Source organism: Rhinolophus sinicus, chromosome 1 (genome assembly GCF_057876585.1).
Source record: "Rhinolophus sinicus isolate RSI-liver-muscle chromosome 1, RSI-T2T, whole genome shotgun sequence".
NCBI classification, from domain to species: Eukaryota; Metazoa; Chordata; class Mammalia; order Chiroptera; family Rhinolophidae; genus Rhinolophus; species Rhinolophus sinicus.
Window position 1 is genome coordinate 112,852,290 of NC_142501.1, and position 17,217 is coordinate 112,869,506.

Consider the following 17,217-nt stretch of genomic DNA (forward strand, 5'->3'; position numbering starts at 1 on the left):
AAAAACAACTTTATGTACCCTAAACTGAAATCTAATAATCTCGATTTATAAAACAGACAAGCATTTAAAAGCTTGATTCCCAGAGATAACTCTTCTGTATTTTGAAATGTTTTACTTTCAACCTCAATATCTATCACCTTAGACCCAAAAATCTACTTAAAAAAATTGGAGTATACTTTGTACTTATCTGCTTTGTGAATAAGGCCTGTGGAACTAGAAATCTCTTTCTCTTTTCAGTATATATGTCAAGAAAGAAAGGAAATTTGCTCTTTTTGCCTCAGGATTTCACCAATTTATTCAGTCTAGAATGGCCAGAAAAGATCCACCTTTCCAATCCTTTCTTTAGTTGGTATTATATTCACTTGTCAATTTGTGACGACTGGACCAGTAGTATTATAGCCGATGTTTGATTTTCAAACACTTTTTTAAAAACCCACCTTAAATTTGTCACTTAAATCCTTCAACTGTCTTTCCAAACGTGAGTTCGCATTAAGTTAATCGGTTCATAACTAACCACACTGCTGACTGTTCATTTTTGGCAGTGTCACGACACTTGTCTGTACAATGATTTTGCCAATATTTGAGTATTTAATCATCTTTTTGTCCTTATAAAACTGAGTAGGAAATATAAAAATGAATTTACCAATACGCAGAAGCATAGATCATACAGACATAATACAGTTATTAAACCTAGACATTATTAGACAGTCTGAGAAACATCCTTACGTCAAGTGAAACAAATTAAAGAAAATATATAAATCATTAGAAATAAATCATGGAAGATTATAGCTAAAAATCAAGGATAAACCAGTAATAGCTTTGACAACTTTCTTGGGATGAAACCCTTACATTACAACACGTTAAGGCTACTATTAGGTTTTTGTGCTTTTAAGTTGCATATGCATTTGAACCTAAAATGCTATGAACTAGCAATCACTTCTCCTTAATCACTACGTAATTTTGGCATCTAGTGGAAAAAGTATCTACTATTTTTCTAATCTACCATTTCAGAAGGAAAGAGTCCAATTTTAGCTGTTGCGTCTTTCTGAGTTTTCAAAAATGGATTCCAGCAGAGAAAGACTGTTTCTGATGCTCGGGAGAATATTTTGGCCCTTTTGTCACAAACACCGAGTGCAGGTTTTCGGTAGTGCTTCTATACATCATGTACCTCCTAAGTAGTGTACATAGCTGTTTCCAAGTGCAGAAATGTTTCCATCTTTGAAATTTAGCAAGATACGAGTCTACATGACACAACGTTTTACTCTAGATGAAGAGTATTTTTCAGATTTGTATATGTTATGCTTGAATGGAGTATTGTTTTCATTATACGTCCAATATGCATTATTATGTAAAAGCTCAACTTACATTTTCTTTCAATCTTGGGCTTTGCTATGCATTCTTTTAAAGGTGTATTTTGGTGAACTAAAGTTTTCAAAGTTTTGAAATCCCATTTTTCTTCTCTTTCTCCTCCTCTTCCCCTTTGTTCTCCATTTTTGCTTAGAGTTCTCTGTGTCTTCTCTAAAATTTTGCCTATTCCAAGATTACAAAAAAATTCATCCCTGTGTTGTTCTCAAAACAGATACCGTGTTTCCCTGAAAATAAGACCCAGCTGGACAATCAGTTGTAATGCGTCTTTTGGAGCAAAAATTAATATAAGACCCGGTCTTATTTTACTGCAATATAAGACCGGCTCTTATATAATATAATATAATACCCAGTCTTATATTAATTTTTGCTCCAAAACATGCGATAGAGCTGGTTGTCCAGCTAGGTCTAATTCTGGGCGAAACACGGTAGTTTTGTTTTTACATTTGATCCATAAACTTGTGTTTGTCACAAAGTATGCAAAGAGATTCATTTTCTTTCCATAATAGTTGTCTGTTTTTTCCAGCATCATTAGTAAAAGGACTATCGTTTCCCTAATTAATTTGGATTAACTTGGCACCTCTGTCAAAGAATCAGTTGACAATTTAAGTGTGGCTTTTTTCTGACCACTGATCTTATCATCTGTACTAAAGCCAATACCACACTGCCTTGAAGATTAAAGCTGTACAGTAATTCTTGAAATTAGGTCGTGTAAGTTGTCCAACATTTTTCTTCTTTTCCAAATTGTTTTTGCGATTCTAGGTTCCTTAGATTTAAATATTCATTTTAGAATCAGCCTGTCAATTTATCCAAACAAGAGAGAGCCACAGAGAGAGAGAGAGAGAAAGCCTTCTGGGATCATGACTAGTTTACGGTGGATCTACAGATCAATTTGGAAAATAGATATTTTAGGATTATGGATGCTTCCACCTGTGAACATGGTCTACGTGTGTATTGATTTATGTCCTTAATTTGTCTCAAGAACATCTTCTAGGTTTAGGCGTATTTACTTCCAAGTATTGTTTATTTTTATGGCACTTTGAATAATACTAATTTTAAATTCCTTTTCCATGTTATTCTAGTACATAAAAATACAATTGATTTTGGTAAACTTACCTTATATAGTGTAACTTGATTACGTTCACTTATTAGTTCTTGCAGATTTTAGTAGTATATCTATACAACTATGGGAAGGGCACATAAAAGCCATTGTATTTCCTCTGATATAATCTTTATTTCTTACTTGTCTTATTACATTGGTTTAAAACATCCAGAAAAACGTGGGAAAACATACTAAGTGCAGGATCCCTGCCTTGTTCCCATCTCTATGGGAAACATCAAGTATAATAATTACCTGGAGGTATTTCATAGCGGTTTCTATCAGGTTGCGAAAGATCCTCTCTATTCTGAGTAAGCTGAGATGCTTGATCATGAATAGATACTGAATTCTGTCACACAATTTTCATCCATCTTTTAAGATTATCATGTCATTTCTTACTCTAATCTAATTCTCTTTATGTCGAATGACTTTTTTTTTTTTTTTTTTATTAAATTTATTGGGGTGACAATTGTTAGTAAAATTACATAGATTCCAGGTGTACAATTCTGTATTACATCATCTATAAATCCCATTGTGTGTTCATCACCCAGAGTCAGTTCTCCTTCCATCACCGTATATTCGATCCCCCTTACCCTCATCTCCCACCCCCCACCCCCCGCCCCCTTAACCTCTGGCAACCACTAAACTATTGTCTGTGTCTATGAGTTTCTGTTTCTCATTTGTTTGTCTTGTTCTTTTGTTGTTTTTGGTTTATATACCACATATCAGTGAAATCACATGGTTCTCTGCTTTTTCTGTCTGACTTGTTTTACTCAGCATTACTCTCTCAAGATCCATCCATGTTGTCACAAATGTTCCTATATCATCTTTTCTTACCGCCGAATAGTACTCCATTGTGTATATATACCACAACTTCTTTATCCATTCATCTATCGAAGGACATAAGACCTGACACAATAAACTGCATAGAAGAAAACATAGGTACTAAACTTATGGACCTTGGGTTCAAAGAGCATTTTATGAACTTGACTCCAAAGGCAATGGAAGTAAAAGCTAAAATAAACAAATGGGACTATATGAAACTTAAAAGCTTCTGCACAGCAAAAGAAACCATTGACAAAATAAAGAGGCCACCAACTGAATGGGAGAAGATTTTTGCAAACAGTGCCTCCGATAAGGGGCTAGTATCCAGAATATACGAATGACTTCTTAATATGGCACCGACGTTGCATTCCTAGGCTGACTCACATTTGATCATGTCATGTGATGAGTTTCAATATTGCTCTGTTTTGTGACTATTTTGTCAATATTTGTTCCTGTGATCATGAGAGATATGGGTCTGTACTTCTATTTACTTCTAACATCTTTCTCAAGTTTTGATATCAGGGTTATGTTGCCTTCAGGAAATGAGCTGGTCAATAATCCTCCTCTTCTATTTTCTGAAATTTATGATGAATAATTAATATCGTTTCTTCATTTTTCCCTTAACTATTTGCAGAATTCACCAGTGGAATCATCGGGGCCTTCAGTTTTTCTGGGAAGGCTTTGTATTTCAAATTCATTTTCTTTAGCAAAATGTAAGACCATTCAGATGTCGTGTTTCTTACTGGGTCAGTTTAGGTATGTCTTATCTTACAAGGAATTTACCCGTATTCATAAGTGGCCATTAATTATTTTCTTAGCATCATTTTCAAGCTCCCAGTGATGTCTCCTGTGCAATTCTTGATATTGATAATGTGTATTACATCCTTTTATGTCTCGATCAAGGGATTATTGATGACATCATATTTTTCCAAGAACTAAATTCTGGCTTTCTGAATTTTCTTTATGATTTCTCCATTCACTGATTCATTGATTTCTTCTCTTTATTTCTTCTTGTTTTCTACCTTGTCTTTAATTTTCTTTCCATTTCCAAGCTTTTTAATGTGGTAGTTCAAGCTTTGGATTTAAACATTTATTCTTTTCTCTGAAAGCCTTCATTGTTACACATTTTGTTTTAAATGCAGTTTTAACTATACCCAGAAATTTTCATAAGATGTGTGTTCATTACCATTCATTTCAAAATAACTTCCTATTTCCCTTGTGTTGAACCTGTTTGATATTTTCCATCATATTTGAAAATATTTTAACCTTTATTTCCTCAAATATTTTCTTGCCACATTGTTTCTCTCCTCACTTTCCGGTGCTCCAACTTGTTATTTTTAGTTGGTTTATAAAATGGCAATATTCTTCAAGTTTGCATTTTATCATTAATGAATTTCAATTTATTGACGCCTTTAATTGACACTTCTCTGTAGCCCATATTTTATTGGAAAAAAAAAAATGCTGTTTCTACCGATGGTGAGATTCCTGGTAAGTTCAGGGAAATTCTACTATGTGGAGCTTATTATTTATGCTTTTATGTGTGGAAATGTTTAAATATTTCAGTCCAAATATTTTCGTCATCATTGTCTTCATTATTTCATTGCCATTGTCATTCTTAGACAAATATTTTATGCCATAAAACTCAGCAAATAAGTTGTTTCTATTTCTGATTATCTTGAATGTTTTGCCAAACCAAATGGAGATGTTGCAAAATAACAGGCCTTTTCTATTTCATTCCATTCAATACAAATGCAAATTCATCCCCAGGAAGCTCATCAAAAAATTCTTCTCAAAAGGGAGGGAATTACAAAACACAGTTATAACATTTCAAACTTCAACCAGATACACGGAGCTCTCTGTGCTTAATTCACATCCTTCCTCGCTTTGGTAGTGACAAATTCAATGGCTTCCTATTTACACACTCTTTTTAATAATTCCAATTTGCTAAAGGCTTCAAAACTTTCAGTATCCAAGGTGTTCCCTTCATTGAATCCTTTGATTCAAGATTCACAAATGGTTTTGAAGAGATTGCAGCAAAAATGAATAGAAGACTCACTCACAAAGTACTTCAATACTACTGTAAGGCACTAGATTGGTTTTCAAGGTTGTTCTTCAAAGAACTACTTGTAAAATCTGGCTCGTGCCAGACAGCCAAGAGGAAAAGTTCATACAGTCATGCTTTAAATCAACCTCAGCTTAAGCACCAAATATTTGTGGTCCACTTACTTTAGGCATTTTATTTGTTCATCAAGCTCCTTCTTCATGTATTCCGCAGATAAAATCTTTGGTTCTCCATTGGTCTTGACAAATGATGCCTATTTTGGATGGTACAGGTCATTAATAAATTTCCTAAAAATCGGTAACTCTGTTGCCTTCAGCCAGCACTGGTTTTCTACTGTTGTCCTGGTATACAACTCTAATTTAAATTTGTCCTAGATGTCGTCTTTGAAATGCATTATTATGATTAATAGGTGTATTATAAGAAGCTTTGACTGGTTTGATATACCTCTGCTTTTTACTTTCAGATTCTGCCAAGTTCTGGTCTACTCATGCGGATGACACAGGTGCACTGAACAGAATTCTCACTTGAATGTGTGGTTAACTCTGAAAATCACCCGCTGATAAACCACCTCCATTCCAGGTCCTTTACAGATGCTAGGTTACTAACAATTCCCTTTCACTGGCAGTGGGCAGAACACTCACTAAATAAAATAAAGTGTGCTCAGACACGAGTGGTTAGAGACACCTATCTCTTCATTGGACTCTTTGTTGGTAAAGCCAGGCCAGCCACTTTAATAAATAAGCCCCAAGATTTTAGTGGCTTATCACAAGGGAAGGGTAGTTCTCCTTCATGTGACAGTCACTGAAGATGCGACGGGTCACTGAGCAATTATCTTGCCCCTGGTGATTCAGAGACCCGAGTTTCTGGTAACTTAAGTTGCCATATTTCAAATAGGATCCTCTGTTGCTTACGTCTAGATGGTGAACCGGACAGAGAACTTTTTAAAAGTCTTGGCCTGGAGGTGACACATACCACTTCTTCACATATTTTATAATTGTTTACCGGTCACACATTCAAGTCAAAAGGACTGAAAATCCATCCTTGATGTGGCTGTCATGTTTCAATTTCAGTTTTATATTATGGAAAGGGAACACAATTTTTGGTTGACAGCAAGCACTCAATGTCATTGATTCTTACCTCATGTATTTCAGTAAAATGAATTCCCCAGATGGATCAATACTTAAATGCAAAAAAGTAGGTAATTATAACAACAGAAAAAAAGGAAAGTCTGTCATTTATGACACAAAATCCAGAGCTCATAGAAGAAAAGAATTAGTTAAGTCAACTGAAAACACAGCCTTGGCAAGCAGCAATATGGGTGAGGCAGGGTGGAGGCTCATGACGCAAAAGACATCAAAACATAATCATTTCAATATATAAATGGTTCCTATACCTCCAGAAGAAAATCCCCCCAATCCAAAAGGAAAACTGGCAGAAGATGATAGAAGACAGTTCACCCAAAGAGGAAATATGATGATTCTAAGCAATACATTAAAAATAAAACCAAAATAATATGCCAATGGAACAAATCAAACACTTGACTGACTGACATTCTGAGATAGGCTATAGCAAAACAAAACCTCATACACTACTTATGAAGGTGTCAATTGATACAACTTCTACAGATCTTAATTAATCAACAGTTGTAGAAATTTAAAAGGAGGATACCCTTTGCCCTAGTAAACCTACTTCTAAAAATTATCTCATACACTTAGTTCTTTTTCTCTAAACATCTCATACACTCAGTTCTTATTCTCTAAACAAGAGACATTCATTCATTCGACACTGCTTGTGTCAGTAAAAGACTCTAAACCACTCACAGGTCTACCCATAAGGTGATGACTCATTAATCAATGTTTCACCCACACACTGGAAAAATTATAGAGCAGTTTAAAAGAAGAAGATAAATTTATATGCACTTACATGTTATGGAAAGCTCTCTGTACATCTTAGGTCAAAAATGTAATTTTCATATACAAATAATTCAATAATATTTATCAAAATATATATTTACATGCATTTTGATATGCCTGTAAATGCACAGAAAGAGTTTGTGAGGACAAACACCCACTTTTTACCGTGTTCTTCAAAGAGAGGAATGGGATAGAAAGATGGCTTAGGGCTTTGTAGTTTTTATTTTCAATTTTCATTGTATATAATTATTTCTAACAGATATGTATATATGACACGTGTAGTTAGGGAAATAACTGTAGTTAGAAAAAACAAATTAGGTGAAAGCAGGTCATTAAAGCCTTCCCTGAGAAGTACGCCACCGGATGAGTCCCACGAAGGAAAAAGATGTCCATCACAACACATGTAATATCTGTGTGATTTCTATGTGTTTGCCTGTGAAGAAGCTAAGGTCTTCCAATAATGTGGATCGTGTAAGACAGGCACACATATTATTTGCCTTTAACATGTTCCTTGTATTAACTGGGCTCCTGAGAGGACAGGCCACGGACACATATGGGGGTGGTCAGGCTACGGGCAAATAACGTGCTGCCCTACAGAGCTCCTTGCAGCACCTGTTGGGTAGCATCTGCAAGTAGTCAGAGCTCAAACTGACTTCCTTGGAAATTCTCCCGGAAACTGTTGGGTAGGGTGGAGACGGGCAATACATCCAGCAGCTACTTTTGGTGATCTTGAGAAGATACCCACCAAGAAGGGCTCCTGATGGCTACCTGAGCTCAATTATGATAACAGAGCCTAGCAGCCATTTCTAAACAGGGGCCTCTCAGGCAAACTGCCCTTCAGGGAGAAGCCTGCTCTAAGCTGCGTGCCTCCCACACTGAACTGAACATTCTGCCTGCACTGTGTTCCTATCATCTGAGCTGACCTGTACAAAGGAGATCCTGGAATTGCAGACTGTAGCAGAGCAGAACTATCAAGCAAGAGAGGGGCCTTGCCCCAGGACCATCTCAAAGCCATGCAGACGCACAGCCGTGCTGTCTCCTAATTGAGCTGTAACACTATTGAGCTTCACCATAGCTCTGCTGTATCACAATTGAGCTGTTTACATTGAATAACTTCCCTCTTTCACCACACCACAAATTGAATATCCTTTTGGCATTGAATTAGCACCAATGACAATCAGCTGACACTCTGTTGTTGAGAACATTGCCTCTCTCTCCAGGACATGAGCCTCAGTCCCTCTAGGGTTGTGTAAGAGGCAGATCCCAAGCCCAGTCAGATCCTAGTTTGAAGGGAGCCTAAAACCAGAAGCAAGGCTAGAACCAGAAGCAAGAAATGGAGTCAGGGCAAGGAGCTCTTTGGCAACCCCACAGGGTTTCTTAGCAGTCGTCAGTCAGAACAGGGGTCAGAGACACTGGGGTCCTCAAAGGAAAGATGGGAGCACATCTAGAAGAAAGATTAGTATGGGCGCAGGGGTCAGATCCAAGCCACACAACTGGCCCTAAGTCACAGGTTTTGTAAGCCTGAGATCCAGGGCCCTAAACTAAGATGAGACCAGCATTGGGGCAGGGCCCCGAGGTATTCTGGTTGTCAGAGCACAAGCTGAGCCCAAGCCAAGCAGGGAACCAACCCCGTTCCTTGTGAATACTGGTTTCTGGCCTAGTTTTAAGGAGGAGAAACGTGGCCCCAATAGGTATAGGGAGGTGGCCACTGTGGGTACCACTAATTAATTGCCGCATAAATTCCTTATTCTGGAGAGGAAACAACATCTCTTAGAACACAAACCAAAAAAGCATGGGGGTGAGCGGAATAAAAACACTCTGTTGTGTAATTAGTTGGATAAACATTTTTTTTTTTTTTCCACTCCTCTCCAACCATAGATTCTTCTCCTCTCCATCTTGACAAGCTGGTTCCTGGGTGGGAATATGCCCAATGAGAAAAGGATAGGGAGCAGGAAAATTCTTAAGTCACACATGAGGCCACGATGGTCTAATCCATGCCTTCTCTGGGCTTGAATATAAAACTCACCCTCACGTGAGTGCTTTCGAAAGTTCCTTGGACATCTCTCACTGCTACTTCTCTGTTATCCTGAGAATTTCAACTCTTTTCTGGACAGCACCTCCTCGACCATCCCTAAGATATCCCCATCCTGTCTGTCTCACGCACACTCATATGTGATGGTTATTCTTTGACTACATGCTTTCACCTCAGACAGACCCTAATGCAAATTTATCCTAGGGTTCCATATTTACTGTTTTGCAGAGATGCGTTTGAACAACAGTGAGACTTTTTTAAAAGGTTATGCTCCAAATTGAACTTCATTCTATGGCATGTAATGGTATATTGAGCTTCTAAACTATTTCAAAATTGTCTGACATTTTGGAAATGACAAAACTTATACTAAATAGGTCAACTGATGATAAAATCTGGAAAAATCTGCGCCTCTCAAATATACAGTAAACTACTCCTTGCTCATGATCCTTTTCAAGGGAGACGTGAATTCCTCACCAAGCATATAGATGGTTTTCTAAGTATAATAATTCTAATTGAGGCCTTCCATACTATGTGAATTGAAAATTCAGGAAATTGGCCATTTTGCTGCCAGTGATGTCCAAATCAACTTGAGCACTGGAATTATATCAGCAAATTTTTAGTCACAAGGTTCTGCAGCTTCACTACAAACCTATTAAATCAGAATCTAGACTGCTGGGTTCCAGGAAATCTAAGGTTTTTAGACTCTTTTCGGTCATTCTGATAAACTGCTTAAACGATTGCCTTCTTGGTAACTGGAACATCTGCAAGTCTATTCACTGAACTCCTATGGTGTTCCACCTTCAAATCTTTTCTCCCATTGTCTACTGAACATTGAAATATAGGTCATTTAGAGAAAGTCAACACCTCAACTAGTCAAGTCATGTCAAAACAGCCAATCATATATTTTAGTCTCTCCGTTCTCTGAAAAATTTACATCACAAAGTACAGAAATTTGAAAGATGGAATGAGAATGAACATGTCATAGACAACTGTGGTCCTCATTAATCTTTCAGATTTCAAAATTTATCTTAGTTACTTTTTATCTTAAACTTTTATAAACTGATGCTGGAGTTTAAGAAAGTCTTCATTATAATCAAGATTTATTGTAACGAAGCAATTTACTTTGGCTGTGGAATTTGTTGGTTTGGGGCCCTGGATGTAACTCACAGAACACTGAAAAATATATCTGGGTTCACATCAGCGCACAAAAGAGAAGAGGCTAATCGTAGAGCTTGCTTCACCACAGAAACTTTAAAAAATTACATAAAATGGTCAAAATCAACACTGACAGAACTCTAGAAAACAAGCCAAGCTTTACATCAACAAAGTGAACACTAAACCTGGGCGGAAAAATAAGCAACTTAAAATGATAGAATGTTTTGTGGCATTTTCATTTGCCTTTGTTTCAACCCTCTGCCTGGTAAGTACAGTGCTGGTCGTGGTCTTCCAGAAGGGGGCCTGTATTCCTGATGTGGGACGCAGGGCTGTGTTTCAGAGGGCACAGAACAGACGTTGTTCACAAAGAGTTATTTGTATGTTCTAACCTGTCTGAAAGCTAGAAGACTGACACAAAGCACTGCCCCCTTTTGAATACTTCAGAACTCACTCATGGTGAAAAAAGGCAGGAAGCCAACAAAAGCAATGGAAGGCAAACTGACAACCCACAGCCAGTAAGGACAAAACATTATAGATTGAGGCACACAATAGACCAGTGAAAGCCATGGGTGAAGAGCTAGAGAGGGAGTGTCTTTGTAAAATTGAGGTATTCAAAGGCACTCATGTGTGCTGGAAACTTAGACACACACATCCTCAAGGCAGAATGCCTGCTCAGGAAAGACACAAGAAAACTCTAAGCTTTCACCATTGGCTGATCTCAGGGCTCAGTGTAGCAGGAATTAAAGGCTAAGGAGGACGTATAAATGGCCTGGCTACACACTGAAGGAGTGCCCCAGATTTGCAAAGCCAGAAAAATTTAGGATTTTAAAAATATAATTAAATCTCTCTCTCTCTCTCTCTCTCTCTCTCTCTCTCTCTCTCTCTCTCTCTCTTTTTCTTTTTATTTTTTGTTTCTAATGTTCAAGAAAATTTAGGTCAAACACTAGCTGAACAGGAGCTACAGGTACAGAGACTTAAGAGATCACAAATGATAAAGAATACAGACCTGTAAAATTGTTGCTAAAGTTCATTAAACAAGCAGCTACAACCTACAAGCAACAGAAACCCTAAGGAGGGAGAAAACCTTGATTGAAAAGACTACATGATAATATTCAGGATGTCTAGTTTTCAATGAAAAATTACAAAGCATGGAAAAGAAATTTGGCCCATTCACACAAAAATTAAAGTTAACTGTCATTGTCTCTGAGGAAGCACACTGATTGGAATTACTAGAGAAAGATTTTTAATCATGTATCTCAAATATGTTGAAATAGTTAAAGGGAGTCATAAGAATAATGTGTGAACAAACAGAAAATATCAATCAAGAGACAGAAATTATTAAAAAGAGCCAAATACGAATCCTAGTGATGAGAAGTATAATAATTAAAATGCTCCCTACAGGATTTCAATAGCAGAATTGTATAAACAGAATAAAGAATCTGTAACCTGGAAAATAGACCTAAAGAAATTATTCAGTTGGAAGAGCTAAAACGCAAAAGGATGAAGAAAATACACAGAGCCCGAGAGTTCAACCAAACCAACATACAGTGGGAATCCCAGAAGAAGAGAAGGCAGAAAAAAAAAAACAAACAAACAAACAAAAAGAACCATAAAGAGTTCTTCCCGTAAGCAGCCTGAGGTCACCTCTGAAAATGGTTCACTACTCGCTTGACTCAGAGAACCCCACAAAATCATGTAAATCAAGAGGTTCGCATCTACCTGTTCATTTTAAGAACACTCGTGAAACTGCCCAGGCCAACAAGGGTGTGCATATCTGAAAAGTCACCAAGTATCTAAAGGATGTCACATTACAAAAGCAATGTGTGCTGTCCCGTCGTTATAACGGTGGAGTTAGGAGGTGTGCCCAGGCCAAACAATAGGGTTGGACACACAGTCCAACCCAAAAAGAGAGCAGAATTTTCACTGCACATGCTTAAAAATGCAGAGAGCAATGCTGAACTTAAGGGTTCAGATGTAGACTCTCTGGTCATTGAACACATCCGGGTGAACAAAGCTCTCAAGATGCAGCCCAGAACTTACAGAGCTCAGGGGGGTATTAACCCATACAGGAGCTCTCCCTGCAACACACAGATGATCCTAACTGAGAAAGAGCAGATTGTTATTGTTCCTAAACCAGAAGAGGAGGTTGCACAGAAGGAAAAGATCTCTGAGAAGAAAGTGAAGAAACTAAAACTTATGGCCCGGGAATGAGTTCAGCATCAAATAAATGCTAATAAAAGTAAAAGCAGAAAAGAAAGCATAAAGAATATTTAAAGAAACCATAGCTGAAAACTTTCTAAATTTGAGAAAAGATGCAGATCTACATATTCTAGAAGCTTAATGAACTCCAAAAATTATAAATCAAAGAGGTTCATACACACATCACCAAACTCTTGAAAGCCACGGACAAACAATCTGGAAAGCAGCAAACAAAGAAACAAAAAACCAGTCAGTACAAAGGATCTGCAATGAGATGCACAGCATGTTGCTCGTCAGACACCATGGAGGCCAGAAAGCAGGGCAATGACATTTCGAAATTGCTGGACTGGGTTCTGGTTCAAGACGGCCACGTAGGAATATCCTGAACTCCTCTCCCCCCACATACACACCACATTTACAGCTGTATAAGGAACAATTTACTCTGAGAAAGAAAACTAACAACTGGTAGAGCGACCCCTGCTCATCGGGTGAACAAGAGGGAAAAGGAATCCACGCGGTTAGGAAGGGCTGACAAAGTCTCGCCATAAACCCCACCCCCCGCACACTGTACTTGCTGCATAGCTAATGTGGTGAGAGGCTGCCAGGTGGGACAGGGCTGACATAGGACGTTTCCATCGCCACAAACAGTTCTATCAGACATCACTGCTGTGGAAGTTTGGAGTCCTACCTTTCCCGTATTGTCTCTTGTTTCTGAAAGGACTGTTTTGCTCATCCCCGCGGTGTTCCTTTCACACCTGCACTGATATCACTGAAGTCACCCTTGCCTCATCAGCATGGCTGATATATACCAGTCCTCATTCAGAGGAATTAATTTCTTGCCCTGCTCTAGGTAAAAGTGTATGGACTTTGTTGTTATAGAGGTTTGTACTCATAGTCTGCGTCCACCATTTTCTAACTGTGTGGCCTTGGGCAAATCATTCAATCGTATTCTATTTCCCCTTCTGTAAACTGTGGAAAATTCATTCTTCACAGAGTTATGAGAATTAAATGAAATAACAGAAATTAAGGGCCTAATTCAGTACCTACTACATGTATGTGCTCAATAAATGTGATTTCCTTCCATCATATAACTTGTCTCCAGGTGTGACCAACTTACATAGAACCTGCCCTTCCAGGGGGAGGATTTACTGGTATCTCTAGGAACTCTGAACTTCAGAGGCAGAGGAGGACAGCTAATCACGCGGGGAAATCTAACATATGATTAAGAGATGGGTTTCCTTGCTTGGACATCATAGGCCAAGATTCAAGATTGCCAAACAAATTATACAGGTGCTTTGGTGGTAAAATTGTTTACGAAAACAGGTAAAGCCTCATTTGAGCGTAGCAGACAAGAAAATGTCCGAGGAAAATATGGTAAATGACTCCTGAACGAGAATATTGGAAAAGCAAAATGAGCCAGGTGAGACAGGTGTAGTCATCCTGAAATGACTCTCATGGGATAAACAGTAATTCTCTTTTTATAGACCCAGAAGACCATGAGACAGGCTGAGGGAATTTTCAGTGATTTCTACGCCACAATCTTTCTTTCACCTGTAAATGAAATTGATGAAAGTGATTGACCGCCACTCTTATTCCTGAAATACAGTGCTACAAGACTGTTCCATGATGGAGATTATTCATTTATACATAAATAAAAAGTAGAAGGAAACTGAAGCACAGAACAAAGTTCTCTTGTGCACACCCACACACATGAACTTGTATCTGTGTGTCCAGCAGATTGTGCGTGCCCACCCACCCCGCAATGGGGACGGTTAGCCTGCCACCCCTGTGCTCTGTCTTCCCTCTCAGCCATCCTCAGCATGTCACTCTTTTGCAGGCCAGTTCTCCTCATTGTCACAAGCGGGTGTAACACTTGCCAGAGCAGTCAGATACAACAGCATGGAGGGGAGGAGAAGGACTATTATCCCATGTGCCTCTACAAAGAGTGAAATACGTGCTCTGGTGTTCATTGCTGCTTTATTTACGGTGGCCAAGACATGGAAACACCCAAAGTGTCCTTCGATAGATGATTGGATAAAGAAGTTGTGATATATATACACAATGGAATACTATTGGGCCGTAAGAAACGAGGAAATAGTGCCATTTGTGACAACATGGAGGGATCTTGAGATTCTTATGCTAAGCGAAATAAATTACAGAGAAAAAGTCGAGAACTATTTCATTTCACTGATATGTGGGATATAAAACTAAAGAAACAAAGAAACAAGACAAAGAAACAAAAACTCATAGACACAGACAATAGTTTAGTGGTTACAAGAGGGTAAGGAGGGAGAGAGGTGGTAGATGAGTGTAAGCAGGGTCAAATATATGGTAATGGAAGGAGAACCGACTCTGGGTGGTGGACACACAATGTGACACGAGTATATTGTAGGACAGAATTGTACTTGAAACCTATGTACTTTTACTAACCATTGGCATCCCAATACATTTTAATTAAAAAATCAAAAAAGGGACTCAGAAGACTTCTGACATTTCTCTGGGTGAAAATGCCCACATCTGATTCAGTAACTGACACGATAAACTGGATCACAATGACTGGCATGGATCACATGGAATTTCTTCCTGGGACATGGATAGTGTGACCTCTCTCAAGTCCCATGGGTTAGGGCTGGACAGTAGGACACAATAAATGCTCCGCCTCAGGAGAAAAGGTGGGACCAACTCTTAGGAACACAAGGATTTTCCTTCTGGTAATATTTCTTGAAACTTCGTTCTCTATGCTTCCCGTTGTGTAGGGAACAACACCCACTGCATTTCTCCAAAGCCAACCTTGGATAATATTGACTGTCCTGTAATATACTCTCTCTGTTCTTGGCATAGTATGGACCTTACCTGAAGTTGTCCTGAATTAACTTTTTCCATTCATTGTTATTCTTCATCTATAGAGGAAATAAAGTGAAGGCGACAATCTATTTCTTCTGGGAAATTAGTTTTTTGTACGCACAGCCTCCCCTGAAAGAACACACACAATAGCCTGTTACATGCCCTCTCACGTGTACCATGAAGCTTTCTGCTGGCCACTTCACCGGACTCTCAAGACATCCCAAATCTAACAGTAATTACACACAGTTTCCTTGTAGATAGAAAAATGTTATAGGGCCACGTAAGGAATCTCTCCTCTTACACATATCTCTTCAGTTACTATTGTGTTTTTCTGCTTGGGACTAGAGGCGTAAAAATTAATAAAAACAGACGTAATTCATGACCTTGTGGAATTGAGTCTAGCAGGAAAGACAGACATTCACCAATCATAACAAGCAAATGAAAAATTATAACCATGATCAGTGCCAAGAAGGAGAGAAGCAAGAGAAGTCAGAACGGGTGCCATGAGGACGTGAAGCTTAAGCTTTTATTGTAGGAAGACAGCAGCCAACTGTGTAAGTAGTAGAGGGGTAGGAGCATGATCCAGACAGAAGGAATAGCATGGGAGAAGGTTCTGTGACAAGAGAGAATGGCACAGCCTGAAAAAGGCCAAAGAGGTGGGAGCATAGAAAGAAAGGTGCGGGAGGTGGTGCTGGGAAAGCCAGCATCTGAGATGGAAGCCAGATCACGCAGGCCCGGGTCACTCACAGTTCGAATTTTAGTCTTTCTCCTATGTGTAGAGGGCAATTTCTGAAATGTCTTATCTAGGGGATGGCACGATCAGATTAGCATTTGAAAGGGTTATTCTGCCCAGTAGAGATCATCCTGGAGGCAGCAAAGCCAGTTTTCAGGCTAATGCAATATACCACATGAGAGACGTTGCTATCTTAGACTAGGGTGGAAACCGAGGGAAGCGAAGAATTCAGAAGAGAGTCCGGACGTAAGACATAGCCAGAATTCCGTGATGGATTGGGTGAGAGGTAAGGTAGCAGGGCCTGGTGAATGGTGGTGCCCATTAACGAAAATGGAACATAGAAATAGGACTGGGTTTGGAGGTAGATGAACAAGTTTGAGAACTGCTGAGCTGAAGGAATCTCTGAGACAGCCAAGTGCACATGTCAAGAAACTAACTGGATCTATAGATCAGGAAGGACTCAGAGGATTAAAACGGAGACATCTATTTATGACTCAACTTCACATAGGTGATAATTTAAACTTTGGGCATAGGTGAGATAACCCAGAGCAAAGAGTAAATTCAGTGGCTGGGAAGCGGGATACACGTCTGCAGATGGGACCGAGAGGTAGCCAGAGAGGAAGTGAGGAAACAAGGTGAGGGCTGGGTCATAGAAGGCAAGGAAAGAGAGAATGGTTCGAAAGGAAGCCAGTGACCCGCTGCCCTGAATGATGCTAAGACCTCAAGGAGAATGAGGCCTGGACAGTGTGCACTGGATTTTACTGCAGGGACGTAACTGGTGACTTCACTGAAAGGTGTTGACAATAGGCGGAGGCGAGATGGAAACGGGTTAGGCAGTAAGTGGGTGGTGAGGCAGTGGATGCTGTGAGTCCTAATAAGTTTTGAAGGAGTTTGGAGGTGGAGGGGAGGGATATAGTAGGGTAGCGGGGGCAGTGTGAGAGCGCCAAGAATACTCACTTTTAATGGGAGACTCTTGAACATATTTAAAAG

General features: G+C 39.0%; 1 protein-coding gene across 1 annotated transcript in view; it reads right to left on the reverse strand.

The window, feature by feature from the left end:
• LOC141568527 (uncharacterized) overlaps window positions 1-16,744 on the reverse strand; it is a 28,546-nt gene extending 11,802 nt beyond the window's left edge. The window contains exon 1 of the mRNA XM_088793304.1: window positions 15,504-16,744. Coding sequence (XP_088649430.1) covers window positions 15,504-15,533 — 30 coding nt within the window. The 5' untranslated portion in view covers window positions 15,534-16,744. The remainder of the gene's footprint in view (window positions 1-15,503) is intronic.
• Between the last annotated feature and the right edge of the window lie 473 nt (window positions 16,745-17,217).